Source organism: Stigmatopora nigra, chromosome 6, assembly GCF_051989575.1.
Source record: "Stigmatopora nigra isolate UIUO_SnigA chromosome 6, RoL_Snig_1.1, whole genome shotgun sequence".
NCBI lineage: Eukaryota > Metazoa > Chordata > Actinopteri > Syngnathiformes > Syngnathidae > Stigmatopora > Stigmatopora nigra.
The window spans coordinates 5,041,300-5,063,623 of NC_135513.1; the positions used below are offsets into that span (position 1 = coordinate 5,041,300).

General features: G+C 39.7%; 2 protein-coding genes across 4 annotated transcripts; one reads left to right on the forward strand and one right to left on the reverse strand.

Annotated features, from left to right (window-relative positions):
- Positions 1–129: 129 nt before the first annotated feature.
- On the reverse strand, positions 130–11,280 carry n4bp2 (NEDD4 binding protein 2). 2 transcript variants are annotated; one of them, XM_077719432.1, is made up of 16 exons: positions 10,748–11,280; positions 6,834–7,791; positions 6,471–6,595; positions 6,309–6,397; positions 6,151–6,227; positions 5,894–6,034; positions 3,331–5,705; positions 3,144–3,229; positions 2,867–2,912; positions 2,571–2,737; positions 2,376–2,500; positions 2,122–2,248; positions 1,806–1,985; positions 1,075–1,243; positions 805–928; positions 130–720 (listed from the first exon to the last, which is right to left on the reverse strand). In XM_077719432.1, exons 2-16 carry the CDS (start codon positions 7,778–7,780, stop codon positions 675–677), a joined length of 4,824 nt encoding a protein of 1,607 aa, XP_077575558.1. In that variant the 5' UTR covers positions 7,781–7,791; positions 10,748–11,280; the 3' UTR covers positions 130–674. The 2 variants fall into 2 exon arrangements, with proteins under 2 accessions (XP_077575558.1, XP_077575557.1); XM_077719431.1 differs by lacking the exon at positions 10,748–11,280 and adding an exon at positions 9,252–9,681.
- Positions 10,419–22,256, forward strand: pds5a (PDS5 cohesin associated factor A). Of its 2 annotated transcripts, none has more exons than XM_077719443.1 (33): positions 10,419–10,532; positions 11,397–11,549; positions 12,057–12,260; positions 12,361–12,447; positions 12,540–12,637; positions 13,565–13,691; positions 13,802–13,882; positions 13,971–14,111; positions 14,252–14,367; positions 14,572–14,666; positions 14,769–14,914; positions 15,056–15,207; positions 15,412–15,525; positions 15,782–15,863; positions 15,952–16,000; positions 16,081–16,220; positions 16,486–16,601; positions 16,969–17,074; positions 17,248–17,408; positions 17,488–17,611; positions 17,708–17,866; positions 17,987–18,055; positions 18,745–18,881; positions 19,020–19,143; positions 19,286–19,490; positions 19,566–19,680; positions 19,763–19,895; positions 19,986–20,105; positions 20,574–20,636; positions 20,973–21,106; positions 21,232–21,325; positions 21,401–21,651; positions 21,886–22,256. In XM_077719443.1, the coding sequence occupies exons 2-33, from the start codon at positions 11,436–11,438 to the stop codon at positions 21,887–21,889; spliced, it is 3,861 nt and encodes a 1,286-aa protein (XP_077575569.1). In that variant the 5' UTR covers positions 10,419–10,532; positions 11,397–11,435; the 3' UTR covers positions 21,890–22,256. The 2 variants fall into 2 exon arrangements, with proteins under 2 accessions (XP_077575569.1, XP_077575570.1); XM_077719444.1 differs by having other exon boundaries at positions 19,590–19,680.
- Positions 22,257–22,324: the final 68 nt, after the last annotated feature.

The window sequence follows — 22,324 nt, forward strand, 5'->3', positions numbered from 1 at the left end:
ATTTGAGTGTCATAATTATTTGTCCACTGTGGCCCTCTTGAGCCATTTGAGACATTTGTTATGATCAAGGGCTATATAAATAAATTATAATTTGACAAAGATCAGCCCAGGGTCTGATCAATCAACATCATTATGCCAATGCCCATGTTTATTTATGTAGCATTACCTCTAAGACTGCAAGTGAATTGATAGTACAAAACAAAAATACAAAACATAATTTTTTTACAAACATCTATATTTGCAAAAATGAATGTATAAACAGAATACAAAAATACAAGCCTTCTTGTACTATGTTCAATAAACTGCAGAATGAGTAATATTATTTTTTCTCAAGTATTTAGGGTTTCACAACATGAAAGAATTATTCACAGTAAAACATGTAGAAAAATATAAAGAAAGCAGTTCCACGCCATAAAAAATAATTAAGATAGTACAAACATTGGATAGATTATTGGCTGGCTGAAGCATGCAAATGTTCAAATATCCCTTATAAAATGATACCAGTAATAGTAGTTGACAGGAGTGTTGATTCCAACCAATAAAATAAAAATATTTCCTGGCAGTTTTAAGACACAAAAATACTAGGTGGTAGAGCGTACCAAAATAATCTGAGTAAATATATTAATTAGCATTGTTTCTCTTAGTGGCATGAATATTCTCTCTGAATGTCTTTTCTACTTCAAAGAGACCAACACTAAGCCCAGTTTTGGCTCTGTATACCTGTGAGATAAAGAGAAATGAGAATGAGAGTGAAAACACAAAAAAATTACAGTATGTGTGTATGTAACAGTCTATCTGTAGTACCTGTAGTCATTGTTGTTGAGGTACTTTATAACGGCCGGGCGAATGCGGGCCACGCCCCCCTGGCTGTGGTTACCTCTTCCTGTGATGACACAAAGCTGTGGTCGACACAGACCTTGTACACAGTCTGCGCAAGCAATTGAAAAGAATACACTTTAAAAAAAAAAGCACAGTCCAAAGGTACTCCAGACAATGTAATTATAGTCACCCTCTGCCTTCTTTTAACACTAGATAGCATACTATTCTTTAATGTTCAGACTAAATTCCACCTACCTGCACTTTTGTCACGAAGGATATGGCGCAAATGGTCCAGGGCTTCATTCACATGCAGCCCATGGAGGTCCAAGATGTTCTTAGGTAGAAGCGAGGAGTTGACTCTCTCAAAGATTTGAGCAGCTGCACGGTGGTTGGCCTCATGCATCTGCTGACCGTGTAAGTGTCCCTATTGGAAAAGGTGTTTTTTACATAAGAGCAGTACTTATGGATATTTGGCCCAAGATATGACTATGGAACACAATAAGTTAAAGGGGCTGTAAAATCAGTAAAAATGAATGTTCTGAAAAACAGGTCTTAAAAAAACATGTTTGGTGCATTGTGGAATCCAGGTTATTTGTATAATCATGTTATTGTGGTATTGGTACTAGGCAAAATGGAAAACCCACGACATATATAAAAGTAGGGACGGACTGGAAAGTAGTGACGACGCTTGGTTCATGACAACAATGTCAAGACAAAAAGAGTCCAAATTTAGACCAAAGAGATTTCTGCCTGTACCTCCAAATAAAAAATTGATTAGATCTTTGGGTTCCAACATTTATAGCAATCATAAAGCATTCATGTCAGTATCATTGTAAAATGGGGCCTCTATATTCATCAAAAATTCCACACAGCATATGAAAGATTTTAAATAATTCATTACATGCCCATACCATAGTAGAACAGAGATAGATGTTCAGAATGTAATTCTCAAGGTGGAAAAGAAAGTAAAAGAAAAGGCTTCTTACCTGGTGTGCATAAAATGAAGCCACCTCTTTGTGCCCTTGTTTGTAAGCTGCAGCAGCTTTGGAAAAGCACTCAATTTGCCGACTTCTCTGCAGAGTGGCTTCACACCTGAAGTCCTTATACTCAGGATCCTCAATGTCCTGAAACCTCTGGGATTGGGTCACGTCAGATTCCAGAAGTTTCTTAATCATGCAAAATAAAGTCAAATGAATGTAGTAAGTACTTCACTCTATTGCTGATAGCTGTAAGCGCCAAGGACTCCAAAACATTTGTTCGTACAATGCATCTATTTGGCTTTGGTTTGCAAATATCAGTTACCTTTTCACGCTCTTTACTGGGAGTTCTGTGATGGTCAGATTGAGGCAGTTCCGGAGCTACGACGGTCTTGACAGGCCCCTGGTCTAGTAAAGAGTTCAAAAAGAGCTCTGTCTGGGTGAGGCAGCAGCTGAAAGATGTATTAAACAAGAAAGCCAATTATCCATTGTAAAGAATTTCCTTAGTGTTTTATAGTTGATGCAAATAGAATCAAGTGACAAAGGTGGATACAAGTCTAATCAACATTAGAGTCTTACTTATGATCCCTAAAAATATCCTGAAGAAAATGTCTGTCAATGGAAGGGAAGCGAGAGTAGAGCTGATCCTCTTTTAGTATGGAGGACCCATCACGCCTGTTCATGTTTGCACGATTTTGCCTTGCCTGAAACAAATTGGGTCAGATGCAACCGAGGAAAATCAATGAGAAGTGTAGTAAATTTACATTGTATTACCTTTAACACATTCTCCTGCATCGCTCGTTCCTCTTCCATAATGTCCCGCAGAGACACGCATGGTAGGGGGTAAGTCCAGTGATCCATTATTGGCATGGCTGGATCTTTGCCACTGAGAAAATGTGAGGATGTTTTGCCCATCTGAGCTTCATGTCGTGGTCCTGCGGCTACAGTAATGAAGTTGTAAAATATGTTAGATATCACTTAAAATACATATCACCAAGTTCACCATGAGATTGGTAATTGTTGGTCTTATCAAAGGAAGTTGGCACATTAGTAACAGATGCGTAACTTACCATCCAGAAGTAACTGGTAGGAGAGAGTTGCTTGTTTCCGCTGTTCCTGTAAAAACAACAGGTTTAGATCCACTCAGCTAGGATGAAAATCATCTTCTTAAAAACTAACGACGCATAGATGTGTTTGTACATAAATAGGTAAAGGACATCGATTGGACTCTATCTATCTCACGAGTGGATTGACTCCAATTAGCTATAAGTGAATCTCTAACATAGAACTTCAGACTCTTCCCCAATGTTAACACATCGGTTATTTGACCTGGTTTGTATGATTCACCTGGATAGTTTCTTTCCACTTCTGGTGGAGCAGTTTAGCCATGTTCATGTCCATCTGCACTGCATATTCTTCTGAGGAGCATGTACCTAAGAAATGTGGGCAAATACTCATCATAAATGAATAAAATTGGCTTCCATTGATAATCTAGGTCAAAGATCAGCGTAAAATGAGTAGTTGCCTTTGTTACCTGGTTCGATTCCCACAGGGCCAAACAATTCAGTCAGTTGCAGGGCCAGTTCAACAGAGAGCTTTAGCTCCACAGTCTGAATGTTTACACCTTGACTGCTTTTCTTTCCAGTAGTCCTATGATCCTTTTGCTTTTGTTCTCTCTCCAGCTCTTCCAGCTCAGCCTCCAACAGTCGGTGGATCTCTTCCAAACTTGCAATCTCCTCTGGAGTTGTAGAACTTGAGTCCTCGATTATTACATTTTGTTCAATGTCACCAGGTTTTTCCAAAGTAGACATGCTAAGACTAGTTGAGACGATGTATGAATTTGTATCTGGCTCCCTTCTTGTTTCAATAGGAGATGCCTCAGCTCCAAAACATAGTGGCTCATTATCGGAGGACATTGGACATTGTTGAAGCTCTTTGCCAACGGTAGTCTGTCCTACATCAGGAATTTCATCTCCCAACTTGGTGTCCAAGGCTGTTGCTAAAATTATATTGCTCTGCTCAACTGTTACATTTTGCTCCTCTAGCATTTCCTCTATTACATCTTCATCTCTATAGAACCTTTCTCCAGAGTCTAATAAGAGGTTGGTTGTCCATTCCAAGTCTTGGTGGCATTTGTCATACAAGTCCTCTAATGTATCCAAACCAATTAATTTAAAATGGCGACTGAGTATGTTCAGACTCTCAAGACGACTTCGAGCTGCTCCCAATTCATTATCCTCCACCTGTGTGCTCTTCTCATGTACCACACGATATGGGACTGTATTTTGAGTAGATGGGTTAACTGCAACCGCAGCAGAAACTGCAGCTGCAACCTCTGGCACAAATCGTGAGGACACACCACATAGGATTGCGATGTCACTGGAGTAGCTGGATGCAACGATTGGATTTTTTGATGAGCCATCTTGATGATTAAGACGCCAAAGAAGGGCAAAGTCCTGAGGTTCCGTCTGAGTGTGAAAACATTTATCTGTAGAGATGTTTGAGTCAGTTTGCAGATGGGGTTCATTCATCTTGGTGCCCAAGCCTGATCTAGGATGGAGGCTTGTGTCACAGTCAGTACGTGTAGTAATGCTACTCTGATCATTGTCAAAAATTTGCGATGTGGTATTGGGACTTTCATGTGATTTGCCAGAAGGTGCAAGACAGTTCTGAGTGAAGGTGAGGGCGAGCTTGCACTGTTTCGATGATCTTCGAGCCTGACGCTGCTTTCTTTCTGGACAATGTTCATTGAGAACATGACTATCTGGTGCTACAGGCTCTCCACAAAAAGGACCTTGGCAAATATCAACAGATGGTCTGCTATCAAGATGTGCTGCCACCTCATTGGTTGCCAGCTCTGCAGCACACTCAATGCCAGAGCTTTCTTGCAGCTTTGCATTTTCAGATGTAACACTTGTCTGGTTATCAGCAACGGCATTTGATTGTTTTTCACAACCAATGTCTAAAAGTGATGCTGTACTTTTTTTATTTTCATTATTTAAAATATCACTGGTAAGGGCAGCTGTTTTCCAATCTAAAACACAATCTGGTAAATCACCTCTGCCACTGTTTTCTAATGTTGTGCTCTGTTCTTCTTCCTCACTCTTAGACCTACAGCTAAGGAATTCTTCAATATTGTCATTATTCTCTAAATTCTGCCCTTGGCAATGAGAAACAGGTGATGAAGAAGAAGAACCGGAATAGCAAGTGACTACACCAGTCTGAAGGAGATCAAGAAGTTTCTGGAACTCAGTAAGATTATCTCCAGACTGCATTTTACCTGTGTCATTGTTGACTTCTTTAGACAATGCTGTGAGTTCACTTTCAACACCGTTTTTATAACTTTCTTTTTTTCTTACTTGCCGCTGCTCAAGGGGCCCATCAGAGGGCCAATCACCGACAAAAGGTAGCTCTGCTGATACCTCTGCCTCTTGTCCAGCAAGCACTGGTGCCGCTTCTACGAGTACCTGTTCTGTCTCAATTGACAAGCCTTCTGTCGGTGTTATATGTTTCTCCAAATCTGTTTTGGCTGTTTTTTCTCTTGGTACCCTTTGTTTGATAGATTCAGAGAACGCCACAGGGACTTTATTGCTCAGGTGGTCTTCATTCATCACTAATTCAACAATACAATCAGGTACCCCAATCTGTCCACCAGTTTGGCCTGAAGCCTCCAACTCACTATCATCATCCATGTTGGTGTGTTCTGTGGTATTTTGTTGTGTTGACTGGAAATCAAGCAAATTTCTTGATTTGCAGTCATCATATTCCAACTTGTGTGCCTCATTAGGATAAACAAGAGATGACACATCAGGAAGAGAAGAAAAGAGATGAGGTTGGCAATGCTTAAGTTGGTCCATCACTGCAGGTTCACTGACAAGGTCAGGACATTTTGCTTCAGGAGTCACAGACCTATGGAGCAGAAGATAAGAATATGATCTCTACATTGACTTCCAATCCTAATTGGGATAACGCGGTTCAGAAAATGAAATGAGATGAGACATTTTTGGCAAGACTATTAATATGATCAGCTGTAAAAAAAGGACAATCTGTGATATGGTACAGAAAATTGTGACGCTGGTTTTCCAATTGAGACTTACTGTATCCCTCTATTCTCCATTTGAAGGTGCTGTTTCCACTCAGGCATGTGTGCCCCCATGATGGACTTAACTGTTACAAAGCGTTCGTAGTTATCAAGCATGCGCCGAATCGTTTCCACAGAAAGACCATGTTTGCTACGTCTGCACAGGTACACAGGCCCCAAAAAATGTTATAGTACATATTTGTTTTGACCTGTAATATTTTGGCAATATTTAAGGAACATTTCTATTTTGACATAATTCCTATTTTTGCTCACCTCTTTAGCTCTCTAGGCTTATTCTTCCACCAAGTGTCTGTTTCACGAAAAAGCACTTTGTAGTTATGTTTCAATGCCTTTGAATGGGAAAAAAATACAATATTGATGGCAACAAGAAATCATCATTTTACTAAAGAGGTTGAAAGCAGTGAGCTGACCTGGGCTACATAGGGCTTCATTTCCCAGCCCTGCATGTTTGTATTGTCAATTATGATGGGGTAGACACCTCTCTCAAAAGCTTCTTTTGCTATTGGGTGGGGGGTACAATGACAGATAGAGTACTTGAGGCATGTCTCGTAATTACAATTGCATTTACCTACCTTGCTTGTGGTTCCATTCGTGAGCTTCCCCCAGAGAAGCAGGATCAAAATGATAGTGTCCTTGATGAGTGAAGTAGTCATCAGTGCTCAGAGCAACCCCATTTGGGTTATGTTGAAGAAAAGATCTGCAGAAATGAATAGACATGGTGGGAATATTCCTCAAGACCATTAACAAAGAACACATTTTTCAATACAACATAACCTATATGTCTCAGAAATTCAAAGCAAATTCAATCAGGCTATCTGGGCTTCTCTTTCAAATAAGAAATCACTTGAGCATAGCAACCAACCACTATAAAATGAAATCTGGTGGCCGTCTAATACAAATGTCTACTACTGTTAGTGATATTCTTAATTTCATACCGAGCCAAAGTGGACTTCCCACATCCAGGTGGCCCACGAAGCAACACGAGAACCTTTCCTTCCAAATGAAGCCAGCTAGTTCGAGCAGTCGCAATTCCACCAGGATTATGAGCAGCCACAGCCCAGGACTTGGGAATCATTGCAGGATATCTAAGAGGTGCTTGACAAACATGTCCATGCCCTCCCCAGGGGGATGGATGTGGAACTAGTGGATGTGAAGGTGCAATAGGGGTGATAAAGCATGGTCCTTGCTTTCCATGTAAATGAGGAGCGATGGCATGTGAACGAAGATTCCATGATGCCGTGTTCGCCTGAGAGCCAATTCGTCCGGGCATATTTTCAAAGGGCATGACCCCAGTCTGTTCTAAATGGATTTGCGTTGGTTCGTTCTTTTTATACATCTGAAAGGCAGAGGGACGCCCTGAAGCGCCGAGATCCAATGGCGGTTTGGGACGATAAGGATGCTCTTGTGTCATCTGATGTTTCAGATCCGTAAGCAATTTATTGTCCTCGCTGCCACTGTCTAAAGTCTTGAGCAGGTCAAATGAAGAGGGATCTCCAGAATGCCACAAGGCTCCTTCAAGACCTGGCCGCCCAGCAGAGCCTTGCCTAAGCTCAGGGTAGCCCTGGTCTAGAAACTGTTGTGGAGGAAAAAAGTTTGGTGCCATACCAGCTGATAAATGCTGGCTTTTGGGAAAATCTCCCTTCTGTGCAGAGAGGTTCTGTAAACCCTGATCAAGTTGAAAGTCCAAGTCTTCAGTCACAACGCTGGTAGACAATGGAGATGAGAGCTGTTCTGACATTTCCAAAGAGTTAGAGTCTTGAGCAGACTGAGAAACATGTTGAGGACCTAGCAGGGCTGCAGCTGTGCTCTCAAAGCCGGACACTGAAGACGGGACAGAAGCTGCACGTTCAGCAGCAATTGAGAGTTCCGACAAGGAATCCATGGCGTTTTCAACTGCAACACAGATAATTAGTTAGTTCATTGTGTTTATGACTTAAATTTACCATTTAAATTATTACTATTAAAGACAGACATAGGAATTGGAATGACAGTAAAAAAACCTAATATCAAGTCATAGTTGTGTTCCAAAATATGTTTTTTTTCCCAAAGAAATAACAATACTTGTAATGTGTCAACACCTTATATCCTCCAAACACCAAAGGAAGTCAGCACTACCTGTCTTCCATTTTTATTTATCTTGAGCAATAGACTTTGTCTAATTCCTTGGCACTTTTTCAAAGTCAACCAACTTAATGTTTAAAAATGTCTATCATTTACAGGTTGTACACCCACACACACCCATTCTTACCAGACTTGTTTTGTAATTACCCAGATCTGACACTCCCAACTACCAACTAAAACTATGAATCATAAAACAAAATTAGATTTCAAAGGGACAAATCCCTTCTTCATTTGACTTGATTATATTTTACACTATTGTTTCCCCACAATGTCTGCATGCGAATATAAAGCAATTGAAAACATATGTATGAATATGTGGCTTGATTTTCCTTTTGGAAACTGTTTATGTAAATGACTTTGTCCAGCATTTTCTAGACATGAAAAGTGATACATAACTAAAGCTTTCATTGATAAATTAATATATGCTAACACATCACTGAAAAGCCAACAAGGAAAGTCACACACTTTTACAGATTTGCCTTTGGGATGTCCGGGAGAAAACTGCAGCGGCCTGACTCCACCATTGTCAAAGCAATATTTTGATTAAAACTAAATGCAACATGGAATGGAAACATACATGTCAACTTATATGTTTTCCCCATATTTTATACCTTGTTTTGATCATTTCAAATTGTTTACGCCATATAACAACTTTTGTATGGGATTTGTTTTAAGTATGTTTGTTATGTAAAACTGATCTCGTTTTACCAATTTGGGCTCTAATTCGGATCGTCTTGAATTTTGAATTTCATACATAGAAAAGGCTGATTGGGCACCCCTTCCACTTGGCGGAACATTTTAGACTTTTAACGGTTTATTATCACTTAATAATGGGAATTGCAATTATTAATAAGGGGAGCAGTTGGCTGAGGTTGACAGGTATGCAGGAAATACATCTTTTGACATTGCAGATTGCAGATCCTAATCGAAACCATTCCATAGTGAATGCTGCTGCAGTTCAACTAAATATTAGTGCATGATCTTTTTTGAGGAACCAGAGGAAATTCGATGGCCTGAAAATCTTCATTGAAACACAAACGGTATATTAAATGGAGCAAGTTAAACTTATATAGCGCCTTCTGCTCTCAATGCACTCAAATCGACATTGGCAAAATTGTGCCTTTTTCTTTATCGAACACTAATCGAAAGAAACCTCGTTTGCTCTTTAAATGTACCTACTTAAAATAAACTCCTGGCAATTACTCTATTCACAGAAACGATTTGGTTTTTACCTTTAAAATCAAATTCAGACAGCACCATGAGTATAACTTCAGGGTCCAAGAGGGAGAATATCTCTCGCATATTTTGCATGATTTTTTCCCTGTCGGGGTCTGTTTTCTTGGATGAAAGGTTGGGCATCAAAGCGACATTGTAACCCTGAAGTGGTCCACGACCGAGGTTATCCCCCGAGATCGCCCCACCGGGGATTCTGTTCGGGCTCTGTTCGCTTTTCTTTTTCCGAGGCATGTTGACACTTTTAAAATAAGTCCTTGACTAGTTTTCCTTAGCAAACTACGTGGGGATAACTACGTAGCAGTTGAAAATTATCAATTTTGAGAAAACATTCGTGGCAGAAGAAATGATGTGTTAAAAAAAATAAGTCCATAATAATATAGATCCATCGCACAGATATATCAAGCAGATACAAACACGACAGTTGGAGTCATCTAGCATAAATGGCCGACATCGGAAGCCGTAACGTTGATTTCAAAGTAAAAGTTATTTCCGATGTATTAAAATAAATTTCAAGATATAACTTTTGGAAGACCCTGGAATTTGTTACCATGCCAGGTACTCAAGTAAAAAGCCAGAGGTTTTGAATGTGAAAGTGTATTAAAAAACAGATTTATTATTTGTAATTTGCAAATACAAAAACAAATAAACAAAAAGAAAAATCATCTTGTCGACTTGATATTTCACAGGTTAATATGTAATAATGTTGCAGTAAAAACTCACCCATACATAGAGGCAATATTAGAGTGTCCAATCAGCCTACCATGCATGTTTGTGGAATGTGGGAGGAAACCGGAGTACCCGAAGGAAACCCACACAGGCCCAGCGAGAACAATGCAAATTCCACTCTACTTATCCATGTTGTGACTACTTATCCATGCTGTGACTACTTATTGTGTTGATTACTTATTTATTACGTATGTATTGATTATTTATTTGTCTGTGTGTTTGTTGTTATTTGTGCAAGTTGTGATGAAAGCTTTGAATATCATTATACTTGTATAATGACAATAAAAGCATTAAATTCAATGGCAGACACCAAATGGCTCAACTGTCTAATCACCTTATTTTTAGTTGTTGTTTTTTGTGGATCCAGTAGCACTGACATTTCTGCATATTACCCTGTGCCTGGCCTGGTATTTGGAAGTGTAGTACCACAAAAGGGGGCGCTCTCCACCCAGCCGTCACACTAACAGAACCGACTGAACGGATAGAGCTTTGTGCTGAAAACTAAACCCAACCTCTGTCAGCCTAATGAATTAAATCGGCCCACTGAAGAGGTAAATAGTAGCAAAAGGATACCTGCAACCGCGCCGGATTTGTTCTCGTGCTGTTTCGAAACATTTGCGTAAGCCATTCGTTTTGGGTGCTTCAGATTCGTCCGTGAAAGCAAGTTACTGATAGCAGCAGAAGCTCTTCCTATGTAAACTAGCGGCAGATGTGTTGAAGTACAAAAAGAGAACTTCAAGTATATAAGCTTCGTTTTTAAACTTACCAAAGTTGTTGCGTTTGTTGGAACCCTCGAGATCTAGCTCGTGGGTGTTTTACGCTTTTGCCATGGTATACTTTAACTTCCTGTAGTCGTCTATGGAGGGAGATGTGATAGGCACCTTAAGAGTTTGCGGCCTAGCACTAGCAAGAAGCTAGCTAGTTGGCTAACTCGCTGTGGCAGCTGCTAACCGTGCTTCCCGCTAAATACAGTGCCGCTAGCCAATGCTTTTTCCTCAATACCTTCTTCGCAAGCTAAGTTGCTTGTCCGTGTGACAGGAGGAAAAACCAAGCGATTCACATTTGGAATTTAATGTAGTTTTTTTTGTCAAGCCTCATTCTGTCCGGATGTGACTCCTCTTTTTAAATTGTGCACTTCTATTAGCTTGATGATGTTTTGAGATGTAATTACGAAAACCCGTGTTGGGTCTACCGCTGGGGCATTTAGCATAGAAGCAATAATATGCCGTTATCTGCTGGAATATTTGCCTTGTAACTTCAGTCTCTTGGTTAGATCTCTGCTATTGAATCACTAGTCGACATAGGAGGAGTTTTTGTTTGGGATCGAACGATTAGTGGACGTAGCAGTGCTCCAAATGAGTTTTTTTGCAAGTGTGGAGGCAGGTAGTGTTGAACTTTTGTTTTTCGGCCCATAGAGGCCAGTAGAAGACTGCTTGGATTTGACATCTACAAGTATGGAGTTCCCGCAGCAGCAGAAACCGGCGGGTGACGGGAAGATTATCTATCCTCCGGGAGTCAAAGAGATAACCGACAAGATCAGCAACGATGAGGTGGTCAAGCGCTTGAAGGTACGCAGATGCGATTGCTCTTACTGTACTTCTGAGAACTTTACCCCATTGTACCATGTCAAATCCCTCTTATAATTTGACCAGCTAGATGCTAGATCTTCCATCCAAGTCCTATGAGAGCCACACTACAGATCTCTAGTGCAGTAATGTTTTTACAAAGGGTGGTCATAAATGTCTCATTTCCCCCAACACTGAACCTGCATATTACTGGTATTAGGTCACTGGATGTTTCTTCCATTGTGTAGTATCAAGTAATAAACTGTGTGACTAAACACCAGTACAGGGTGATTTATTTTCCCTCTCACATAAAATTATCCAAGATAGGCCTTATCTCATCTACAACCCTACTGTGTAAGGATTTATAAACCCTACAAATTATCCTACAGTTTTGGTATGTGAAATGCAAATAATCTGTACATCATTTTCTATATGTCATTATTTTTTCATTTGTATACAAAACACTAAAAATAATTAGTAAAGTGGCTCTGCTGTTGCTATGCTGCACAGATGGTGGTAAAAACATACATGGACATGGATCAGGATTCAGAAGAAGAGAAGCAGCAATACCTTGGCCTAGCACTCCACCTTGCCTCAGAATTTTTCCTAAGAAACCCAAATAAAGATGTTCGACTGCTTGTGGCCTGCTGTCTGGCTGACATCTTCAGGATCTATGCCCCTGAAGCCCCCTACACCTCTCATGACAAACTCAAGGCAAGGAGCTGACCTTTCATGTCGGTTATAATATTGAGTAGTAAAATCAACATAATTGATCAATACTTAGCAATTTGTAATTGGTTGTTTCGGTCTGCAGGACATCTTCCTTTTCATCACAAGACAGCTGAAGGGACTGGAAGATACTAAGAGCCCTCAGTTTAACAGATACTTTTATCTTCTAGAGGTGATGCTGAGAACCATTATTATTATCCAAAATTGGCCAAAATAACCAATGTTTCATTCAAGGTTTAATGAATTTGTTGTCTGTTCATGTAGAATCTGGCATGGGTTAAATCATATAACATATGCTTTGAACTCGAGGACTGTAACGAGATCTTCACCCAGCTTTTCAAGACCCTCTTCTCTGTGATCAAGTAAGAACTCTCAATTAATTTCGCTTTAAACATGTTATGAGCTCCTAATCACATGCGCCAGTAAGAAGTTATGTATTCAGTCCCGTATCTTTATGTCCATTGTTTTGTCTTCAAGATAAGTCGAGAATGAATATCCGTTTTATTATCAAACTTGTAGGATGTTGTAACTTGAAACACAAGAGGTGGTTAAATATTGAGGTCCTAAGGTGAAAAGTCTGAGATCAAAGAGCTATTTTGCAATAACTTGATAACAGACTACTTTATTTGATCAAATTTGCAGGCTAGATGATATAATTAGAGAAATAATGATGACTTTTTTGGGCAGGAGGGCAAAGGTAAATGAGATAACAAATACACATCCCTGTTACTAAATAGTGGTAATTCTTTGAATTTGACTTTTTAGGCAAATGTTTACTGTGAGTGTAATTCTAGCACAGGGGCGCTCACTTTTTTGTTTTTTTTTTGCTCCATGATCTACTCTACTTTTCAATGAGCCAACCTCCCGTAATCTCCTTTGTTGTTAGGGTTAGAATTCAGGGGTGGGCGAAGCGGTCCTGGGGGCCCGCTGCGGGTGCAGCTTTTTGTTCCACTGACATTTTAACCAATGAGAAGCACATGACTGCAATCCATTGATTTCACTTCTAACTTACCACATTTGTGGAAAGCTATCACACGTGGGGAGGGGGGGGGTTCAATTTTTTTTCCTCTAAGAGCTAATTTTCAAGGAGTTAACCTTCCATGATCTATCTTTGTTTACAAAGGTCAGCAATTATGTATTGATATACCTGGCCAGAGCTTATTGCAGACATGCCAAATTCATAAGGACCTAACTTTGTTCCTATTATTTGCCACTCGGTCTTCACTGTACTTATTTTACTGTACTGTATTTTGCAACTGAGTCGTTTCAAAAACCTTGTCTCCCTTTAGTAACAGTCACAATCAAAAAGTGCAACTTCATATGATGGACCTGATGTGTTCCATCATCCTGGAGGGAGACGGAGTCACACAGGAACTGTTGGATAGCATCCTCATTAACCTCATTGCTGCACATAAAGTGAGAACTGTTAGAGTGAAATTATGAATATTTGGTCGTTTTTGTTCAACAAATTTGATGCAGTGCTGTGTAATTTTGTACCACTTTGCACCTTTTTTTCTTGGGGACAGAATCTGAACAAACAGGCATACGATCTTGCAAAGACCATTTTGAAGCGAACCGTCCAGACCATTGAAACATGCATTGCAAATGTACGTGGCTGCGTTAAAACACCGACTGTCTGAGTGTTATATCTTGATTCACATATCCATTTAATTTTTTTTTTTGTATTTTTGTTAGTTTTTTAATCAGGTTTTAGTGATGGGCAAATCATCCGTCAGTGATCTGTCCGAGCACGTCTTTGACCTCATTCAAGAACTCTTTGCCATCGATCCTTTGCTGCTTACATCTGTCATGCCTCAACTGGAATTCAAACTGAAGGTTAAAAAACAAAACAAAACACCAATGATCATGTACAACGACATTCATTTGATTCAAATAAATGTTGTAGCATATAGTGTCATTCAGAATATTTCACTTTATCACTTATTTAATACTTTGTTGTTTTAATCCTTATCTAGAGCAATGATGGAGAAGAGCGTTTGGCTGTTGTACGTTTGCTAGCAAAGTTGTTTGGCGCCAAAGACTCAGAGCTGGCCTCACATAATAGACCTCTTTGGCAGTGTTTCTTAGGACGGTGAGTTACCTTAAACCGTAGGCAGATAAGTCATGCCAGAGGAAAACAAAAATTGACCAAGCTCCTAATGCAAAACTCTCACATGTCAAATAATAATTTCTGTCTACACATAACGAGCTTTTGAAGAAAGATACCCAGTCTAGAATTTAGCCATCTACTTTCTCCTTGATTTTTGTTCATAAGTTACTTGTGTTTTCTCTCAAGGTTCAATGACATTCATGTTCCGGTAAGGTTGGAGTGTGTAAAGTTTGCCAGCCACTGTCTCATGAATCACCCAGATCTGGCAAAAGATCTTACAGGTGTGCACATTTTTTAATATTGACTTTATATTTATCTTACTTTGGGTGACTCCCTGCAATTCAATCTACTTCACACATGAATTCTTCTAACTCCTTACTCAGAGTTTTTGAAAGTCCGTTCCCATGACCCTGAGGAAGCCATTCGTCATGATGTCATAGTCACCATCATCAATGCTGGAAAGAAGGATCTTAATTTGGTCAATGATCAGCTTTTGGGCTTCGTAAGAGAGCGGACGTTGGACAAAAGGGTGAGATAATGCAATGTAACGTATACATAAAATGTCACTAGGCAATTTCCGAACCACCCTTCTACCATTATACTTCCACATTCAACATGAACTTTAAATAGAGTTTATTGAGGAGGTTTTTCTCATTGGTTTTGCTGACAGTGGCGAGTACGCAAGGAGGCGATGATGGGCTTGGCTCAGCTCTACAAAAAATACTGTCTGCACCACGAAGCTGGGAAGGAATCGGCCTTGATGATCAGCTGGATCAAGGACAAGTTGCTGCACATCTACTACCAGAACAGCATTGATGACAAGTAAAAAGCACAACCAAAATCACTTTAAAAAAAGATAGTTTATAATGTACTGTTGCTTAGGATGGCTTGACAGTCAGTTGTGACGAGTTTGTTTCAGGGATTGATTTTAAAATTCACATTAGCATCTTGGTTTGAGTATTGGCAATGAAATGCAACAATAGACCCTCCCCTCGGTATGATATTGACTGATACTGTGTTTTCCAGGTTATTGGTGGAGAAGATCTTTGCACAGTTCATGGTCCCGCACAGCCTTGAAACAGAAGAAAAGATGAAGTGTCTCTATTACCTGTATGCCTGTCTGGACACTAATGCTGTCAAGTGAGTAATCCTACATAATTCATTTTTATATCTTTTTTTCTTTGTGCTTTCCACTTCCCATTTCAAGATACTTATCCTTTGTGCAGTGTTTTTGTTCTGTCATGTTTTTGCTGTCGATTTAATAATCAGAAAAAATGTACAAAACTATTAGAAATGAAAACAAACACTAATATTTTTACATTTCTGCCCATATTATGAGATGAATATCAAATGTAAGCAAGCATTGTTGCCTCACCTTTTCTTTTATTTCTCACAGGGCTTTGAATGAGATGTGGAAGTGTCAGAATATGCTCAGGGGCCTGGTCAAAGAGCTGCTTGACCTACATAAACTACCAGTGGTGTGTGGACTCATAGGACACTTTCCCTGTTTTCAACATGGATGTCATATTTTGTCATCACATAACGATATTTTTCTCTCTCCTTTAGTCCGAGGCTAATAATACTGCCATGTTTGGGAAGCTGATGAACATTGCAAGTCAGTATATGATCTCTATTTTTTCATTTAAAACCAAACATGTTCATAATAAATCAAAACACTTTTTTTTGCATTTTCAGAGAACTTGCCAGATGCAGGGAAAGCTCAAGATTTCATGAAGAAGTTCAACCAGGTCCTCGGTGAAGATGAGAAGCTCAGAGTCCAACTCGAGATGCTCATTAGTCCGACTTGCTCCTGCAAACAAGCTGAACTCTGTGTAGTGAGTGAATTTGGAACACTGCATTAAATAAAATTAACAGACATTGCTGTTTTATAAGTTGTATGCAATGTGCATCACGACTTTTGTCAGTGGAAATTGCCATCCTTCCATCATAATTATATGCTTGTCATAAGGATTAACACCTGATAATTACATTTTATAGCTGAGATAATGAATCAAACCAGCAATGTTGTCATTGATCTATTAATAAATACATTAGCCTTCATCTAGACAAGATTGTAACTGTCCATAATGACTTTTACAGAGGGAGATTACGCGGAAGTTAACTTTTCCCAAACAACCAACTAACCCATTTTTGGAGATGGTCAAGTTCCTGCTTGAACGCATCGCCCCTGTCCACATCGACTCTGAAGCAATAAGGTATAAAAAGTTCCATTATTTGAACATAATTATTGTTGTTCTTTGTGAAATTGGATGTGGTACACTCACTGTAAGTAGTACCACTTGTATTGAGGCTTCATGCTCATGTTTAACATTGTTACACCATCAACTGATTTTTTTTTCATTCATTGAGACATCGTGTGGTTATGGAGAGTAACTGCATCATCAGCTCCATTTAAAGTTGAACCTTTTCTGGACTATAGAAAGACAGCATTGGATAGATGTTGCCATAGCTTAATAGATTGTTCTCATGCTTTAGATGACTTTCCTTTCTAGTCTTAAAATTGAAAATGAGGTTTTGCTTTTGTCATTTTAAACCTATTAATTGTTAGGCTTTATCTTTTAGTGCTTTAGTAAAACTGCTCAACAAGTCAATTGAAGGCACAGCAGATGATGATGAGGAAGGCGTTACGCCTGACACGGCCATCCGCTCAGGCTTGGAACTACTAAAGGTGCATTATACCAGAAGAGTCCTTCTATTTAATTTTTTTTATGTGTCCATTTGATGTATTGAATATTGATCATCCATCTGTCATTATGATCATTTACATTTTTTTTCCAAATGATCTTTATTCAAAGACACTCTTACTAACTACTAACTAACCACTTATATCGTGCTGTTTAGGTTCTGTCATTCACACACCCCACAGCATTCCACTCATCCGAGACCTATGAGTCTCTTCTCCAGTGTCTAAAAATGGAAGATGAAAAGGTGGCTGAGGCAGCGATACAGATATTCAGAAATACTGGGCAAAAAATTGAAACGGAACTACCGCAGATAAGATCGTACGTGATGCTTGACATTAGAATCATGTATAATGCTCAAAGTTATCCTTACTCATAATTGATCTTATGTATCCATCAGGACTCTAATTCCCATTCTACATCAGAAAGCCAAGAGGGGGACACCTCACCAAGCCAAGCAGGCTGTGCACTGTATCCATGCCATCTTCAACAACAAAGAAGTACAGCTAGCTCAAATTTTTGAGGTAGAGTGTCTGAAATAAACCCAACTTTAATCATTTCATATTCATTTAACACAAAAAAACAACTTATGTACTCATATATGCCCCGTTTACCTACAGCCTCTGTCACGAAGCCTGAATGCAGACGTTCCTGAGCAGCTCATCACACCTCTTGTGTCACTGGGCCACATCTCCATGTTGGCACCAGACCAGTTTGCCTCACCCATGAAATCCATTGTGGCTAACTTCATCGTCAAAGACTTGCTCATGAATGACAGGGTCAGCAAAAAAATCATTCTTGTTTCGCACTTGGTGATTGATTATTGATAATTGGTGTTTGTGTTAAGGACTGGTAGTGTTAAAGTAGGACACGTTTTTATTGTCTTTTTATGTCTCTAGTCAGTGGGAAACAAAAATGGTAAACTATGGACAACGGATGAAGAGGTTTCACCTGAAGTCCTGGCTAAGGTGGGAGACACACACGCACTTCTTTAAATCATTTGTTAGCTAACGTTTGCCTTTTAGGTATGATCTGTTGTATAATTGAATCTCAAACATTTGTTCTACATGAGAAACAAATGGATTGTAATTTCATGTTGCTGCAATAACCACCCAAAAAAACATTTGTTGACCCATTAGCTGCTACTGACGGTGACGAGACATATAGTATTTATAGGTATGGTAGAGAAAGCAGATCTTTCACTGCCAATAATGGTGATGATGTATCACCATCATGGATTCCTTGTTGGTATTTTATGTTGAAGTTGACAATCGCAGGGCATTAGTGCTGGCTCCATAGAATCATTGTGGTGATGGCTCATTAAAGTTGACTTGGCTCGCAACCACAGTCAGCAGAGCCTCCACTGCTGAGTTGGCAGACTTTGCCGGCATCTAAATCTTGCTACATTTCAATTGTACAAACAGCCTAATGAGAATGTGGTCTGTGGCACAACAAAAGTTAGAGGAAGAGGTAAATTTCCATAGGACTGGTCTGCTAAAAGAGCTAACCTGTCAAAAAAGGCAGTGCAATTTTCTGAAGGGCAAATGTCAGTTGAGTTAAATATCAATGTCCTGTGCCAAAACAAAGGTACATTAAATAATGTAAGGCATGTGCCCAAGTATTCATTTGATTGAGTGTTTATCTGATTGATCTTCAGGTCCAGGCCATCAAGCTGTTGGTACGTTGGTTACTAGGAATGAAGAACAACCTATCCAAGTCAGCAAATTCCACATTACGTTTACTGTCTGCCATGCTGGTTAGCGAGGGAGATCTTACAGAGCAAAAAAAAATCAGGTAACACCAAGCACCAAAGCACTCATTGTCAAGAAATGATCATGACTTAGGACTAAATTTGAATGATGACTAATCCAATCTTCTATTTATCTGGAGTAATTTCTAATGTTTTTTTGTGTTATTTCTTTCTCCTTGCAGTAAATCAGACATGTCTCGACTCAGGCTGGCTGCAGGTGGCGCCATTATGAAGCTGGCCCAGGAGCCATGTTACCATGAAATAATCACACCTGAACAGTTCCAGCTGTGTGGCCTTGTTATCAATGTGAGGCTCACTTGTCATTTCTGGGAACGTTTGCAATATAGTAGACCCCTGCATATTTGTAGTATGGGATTTGCACAATTGACACACACACAGACACACCAAAAAAGCATTATTTTTTATCCAAATCTTGCTCTGTATTCAGGATGAGTGCTACCAGGTGCGGCAGATTTTTGCTCAGAAGTTGCACTTGGCTCTCGCTAAACTGTCCCTGCCATTGGAGTACCTGGCTGTTTTTGCCCTGTGTGCCAAGGACCCAGTGAAAGAGCGCCGTGCTCATGCCCGACAGTGCCTCCTCAAGAACATCTCAGTGCGCAGAGAGTACATCAAGCAGAACTCGCTCACTCAGGGTAAATCTGGTTACATGTCGATAAAATCTTCTGAAAGCTTACCGTGATCAATAATCTTTCGCTTCATTTTCACAGAAAAAATGATTTCCTTCCTTCCAGAGTATGTTGTTCCTTTCATGATCCACTTGCTGGCTCATGACCCTGATTTTACAAAACCGCAAGAGTATGACCAGCTCAAAGATATTAAAGAGTGAGTGTTTGGCTGTGACTTTTTTTATACTGTGTTTACAAGTGACTGCTTCTCCAGTAAAGTTTTTGTTTGTTGCACTTAGGTGTCTATGGTTCATGCTTGAGGTGCTGATGACCAAGAATGAGAATAATAGTCACGCCTTCCTAAGGAAGATGGTAGAGAGCATCAAACGGACCAAAGATGCACAGTGTCCTGAAGATATAAAAGCCAATGAGGTAAGCAATAAATGTCAATAGACCAACTTGCAATGTACCCTTAAAGACATTATCTTGTTGTCTTTTCTCATGATATGTTTTCATTTTCAGAAGCTGTATATCGTGTGTGACGTCGCTCTCTTCGTCATCGCGAGCAAGAGCACCGCATGTCACCTGGATTGTCCAAACGAGCCCTTTATATGCCCCAAATTCTTCCTAGCACTCGACAAGGCAATACATGATATATTTCAAATTATTTGAACATTGTGAATTTGTTGAGACAGCACTTTAGTAACTGTTACAGTAATCCCTCAAATATCACGGTTAATGTAGAAGACATGGCTACGAGAATCGAGAAATTGCAAAGTCGGGTCACCCCAATTACCACCTTTTTTTTCTACTCCCCCTTCAGTGCTGAGTCCTAGTAGCAAGAGTGGCTTCCGTTTACAAATTTCAGCATGCATTTTCACATTTTTATGAACTTTAAAAAATATATTTTTTAAATTAATAGCAGAAAATTATTGCAAAAAAGTGAATATGCAATAAGTGAAGTCGCGATAATCGAGGGAAGACTGTAAATACTTTTCCTATTCTAGTAATCATTGCAGTACATTGTATTTTATTTTTGACTCACGAATGCGGAAGGTAAATCATCGACACTCATTTTTAACATTTTTCTCCTTATCTATCTCCCGTCAGGACTTTAAAAATGACAAAGAATACTTGGCAGCAGACATGCGACAAATGCTGCTCACAGGAAAGGTAAACATTAACACACACACACTATGTTTTAAGACTATGTGCTTTCTGTGGCTCTTGAGCACAGCTTTAGTTTCCTCATTGAATTGCCATCAAGCTATGCCTACAGGTTAGAACCTGCCTTTAGCTGTGTATGTGTTTTATGTTATTTAGCCTTTGTATATTACGGATGGCAAAACGGGCACCCACAATACAGTATATATAATAAGAGGCAGGTGCTCTATGAACATCAACGAAAAGCATAGAGGCAAGCGGTGTATCGTAGAGCAGAGTCCATCTTTAAGTCTCTGTGGAAACTCTATAGGACTGGTAACCATAACCAAAACCTGTTTTCTGCAGCCCAAACCAGCTCCAGTGTTGGTTACTGTCAACAAAACTCTGACAGTACCAGGCAGGAAGATCTTCAAAACAAATGTAGTCTCCGATACAAGTAATACCAGCACCAACAGCTCTTCCACTGTCAACAACAACAGGTACGCACTCTGCTGCTCCAGTTACATATCGTAGGCCACACTACATCTGAGAGTTTTTGCAGATGAAGAGGCACTTCTTATACCCAATGATTTTTTTCTTCATTTGTGCAATTTTACCCTTGCAGTAAAAGTAATACAGCCACAGAGAGCCAAACGCAAGAAAATAATGAGAACCCGGTCATCAAGAAGGTAGAAGTGAAGAAGGTAGAAGTAAAGAAGGTATGCAAAGTTAACGCCAACATGAAAAGTTTGCAATCCGTATTGAGACAGTTATCCTTTTCCCACCTGTCATAGCTTGAAACGAGTAAAAACGTGACTGCGGACGCTGGAACGGAAACACCGCCTGCAAAACGACGTGGCCGCCCCCCCAAAATAGCCACAGACGCATCTCCCGCGGTGGCAAGCAAAGAGACTGCATCGACGGGTGGTGGGTCTGGAAGAGGCAGGAAAAGAGCAGCAGACCCCAAATCAAATCCATCAGACTCCACCAAGATGTCAAAGCAGCAGAATGACGAGGGAACAAATCGACAGATTGCCCTACAGAGGTAAAGTCATTTTCATTGGCAAATCATAGAATGGAATTGAATAGTTTGGAGACCCCTGCTCGAATGGAAATCTGGAGCACCACGAAGAGCAGGGGTGTCAAAACAATTCCATAAAGGACCAAGAGGACTTTTTTTCCAAACAATGTAACTGCTTAAGTAATGATTTTTATGCTATAATATGCAGCATCTGACTAATTAGCTGCTTGCTTTTCTACTGTGCTTGTTTGGTTCAAGGTAAAGTGTGGAGCCACAACTGGAGTTAAAAGGGCACAATTCCTCACAGCCTACCATGCCATTGTAAATGTTCCTTTTGCTTACTTCCTCCTGGACAATTATGGACCTTTTCTCAAGTTCGTTACACAGATCTACATTTTACCAGCACATGGACTATCATGGCATCCTAGAAGGTTTTTAAACACTCTGTAGTTATAATTTGGAGCTCATTGTATGTAGGTCTTAAACTTGTTATATTTTCTTCTTCTTTTTTTTGTTTCATGTTACCTTTTTTGTGGAGACATTTTTAAGAAAACAAAAAAAATTATGGACATTTTACAGGAATTTGAATCCGGTATGACTGTTGCTTATTAAATTCCCTGGTAAAAATCCTCCAGTGACTCATGGCTTCCTCATCAATATTCTCTTGGGTGGGGTTGGTGGTCTTGCTACTTTTTCT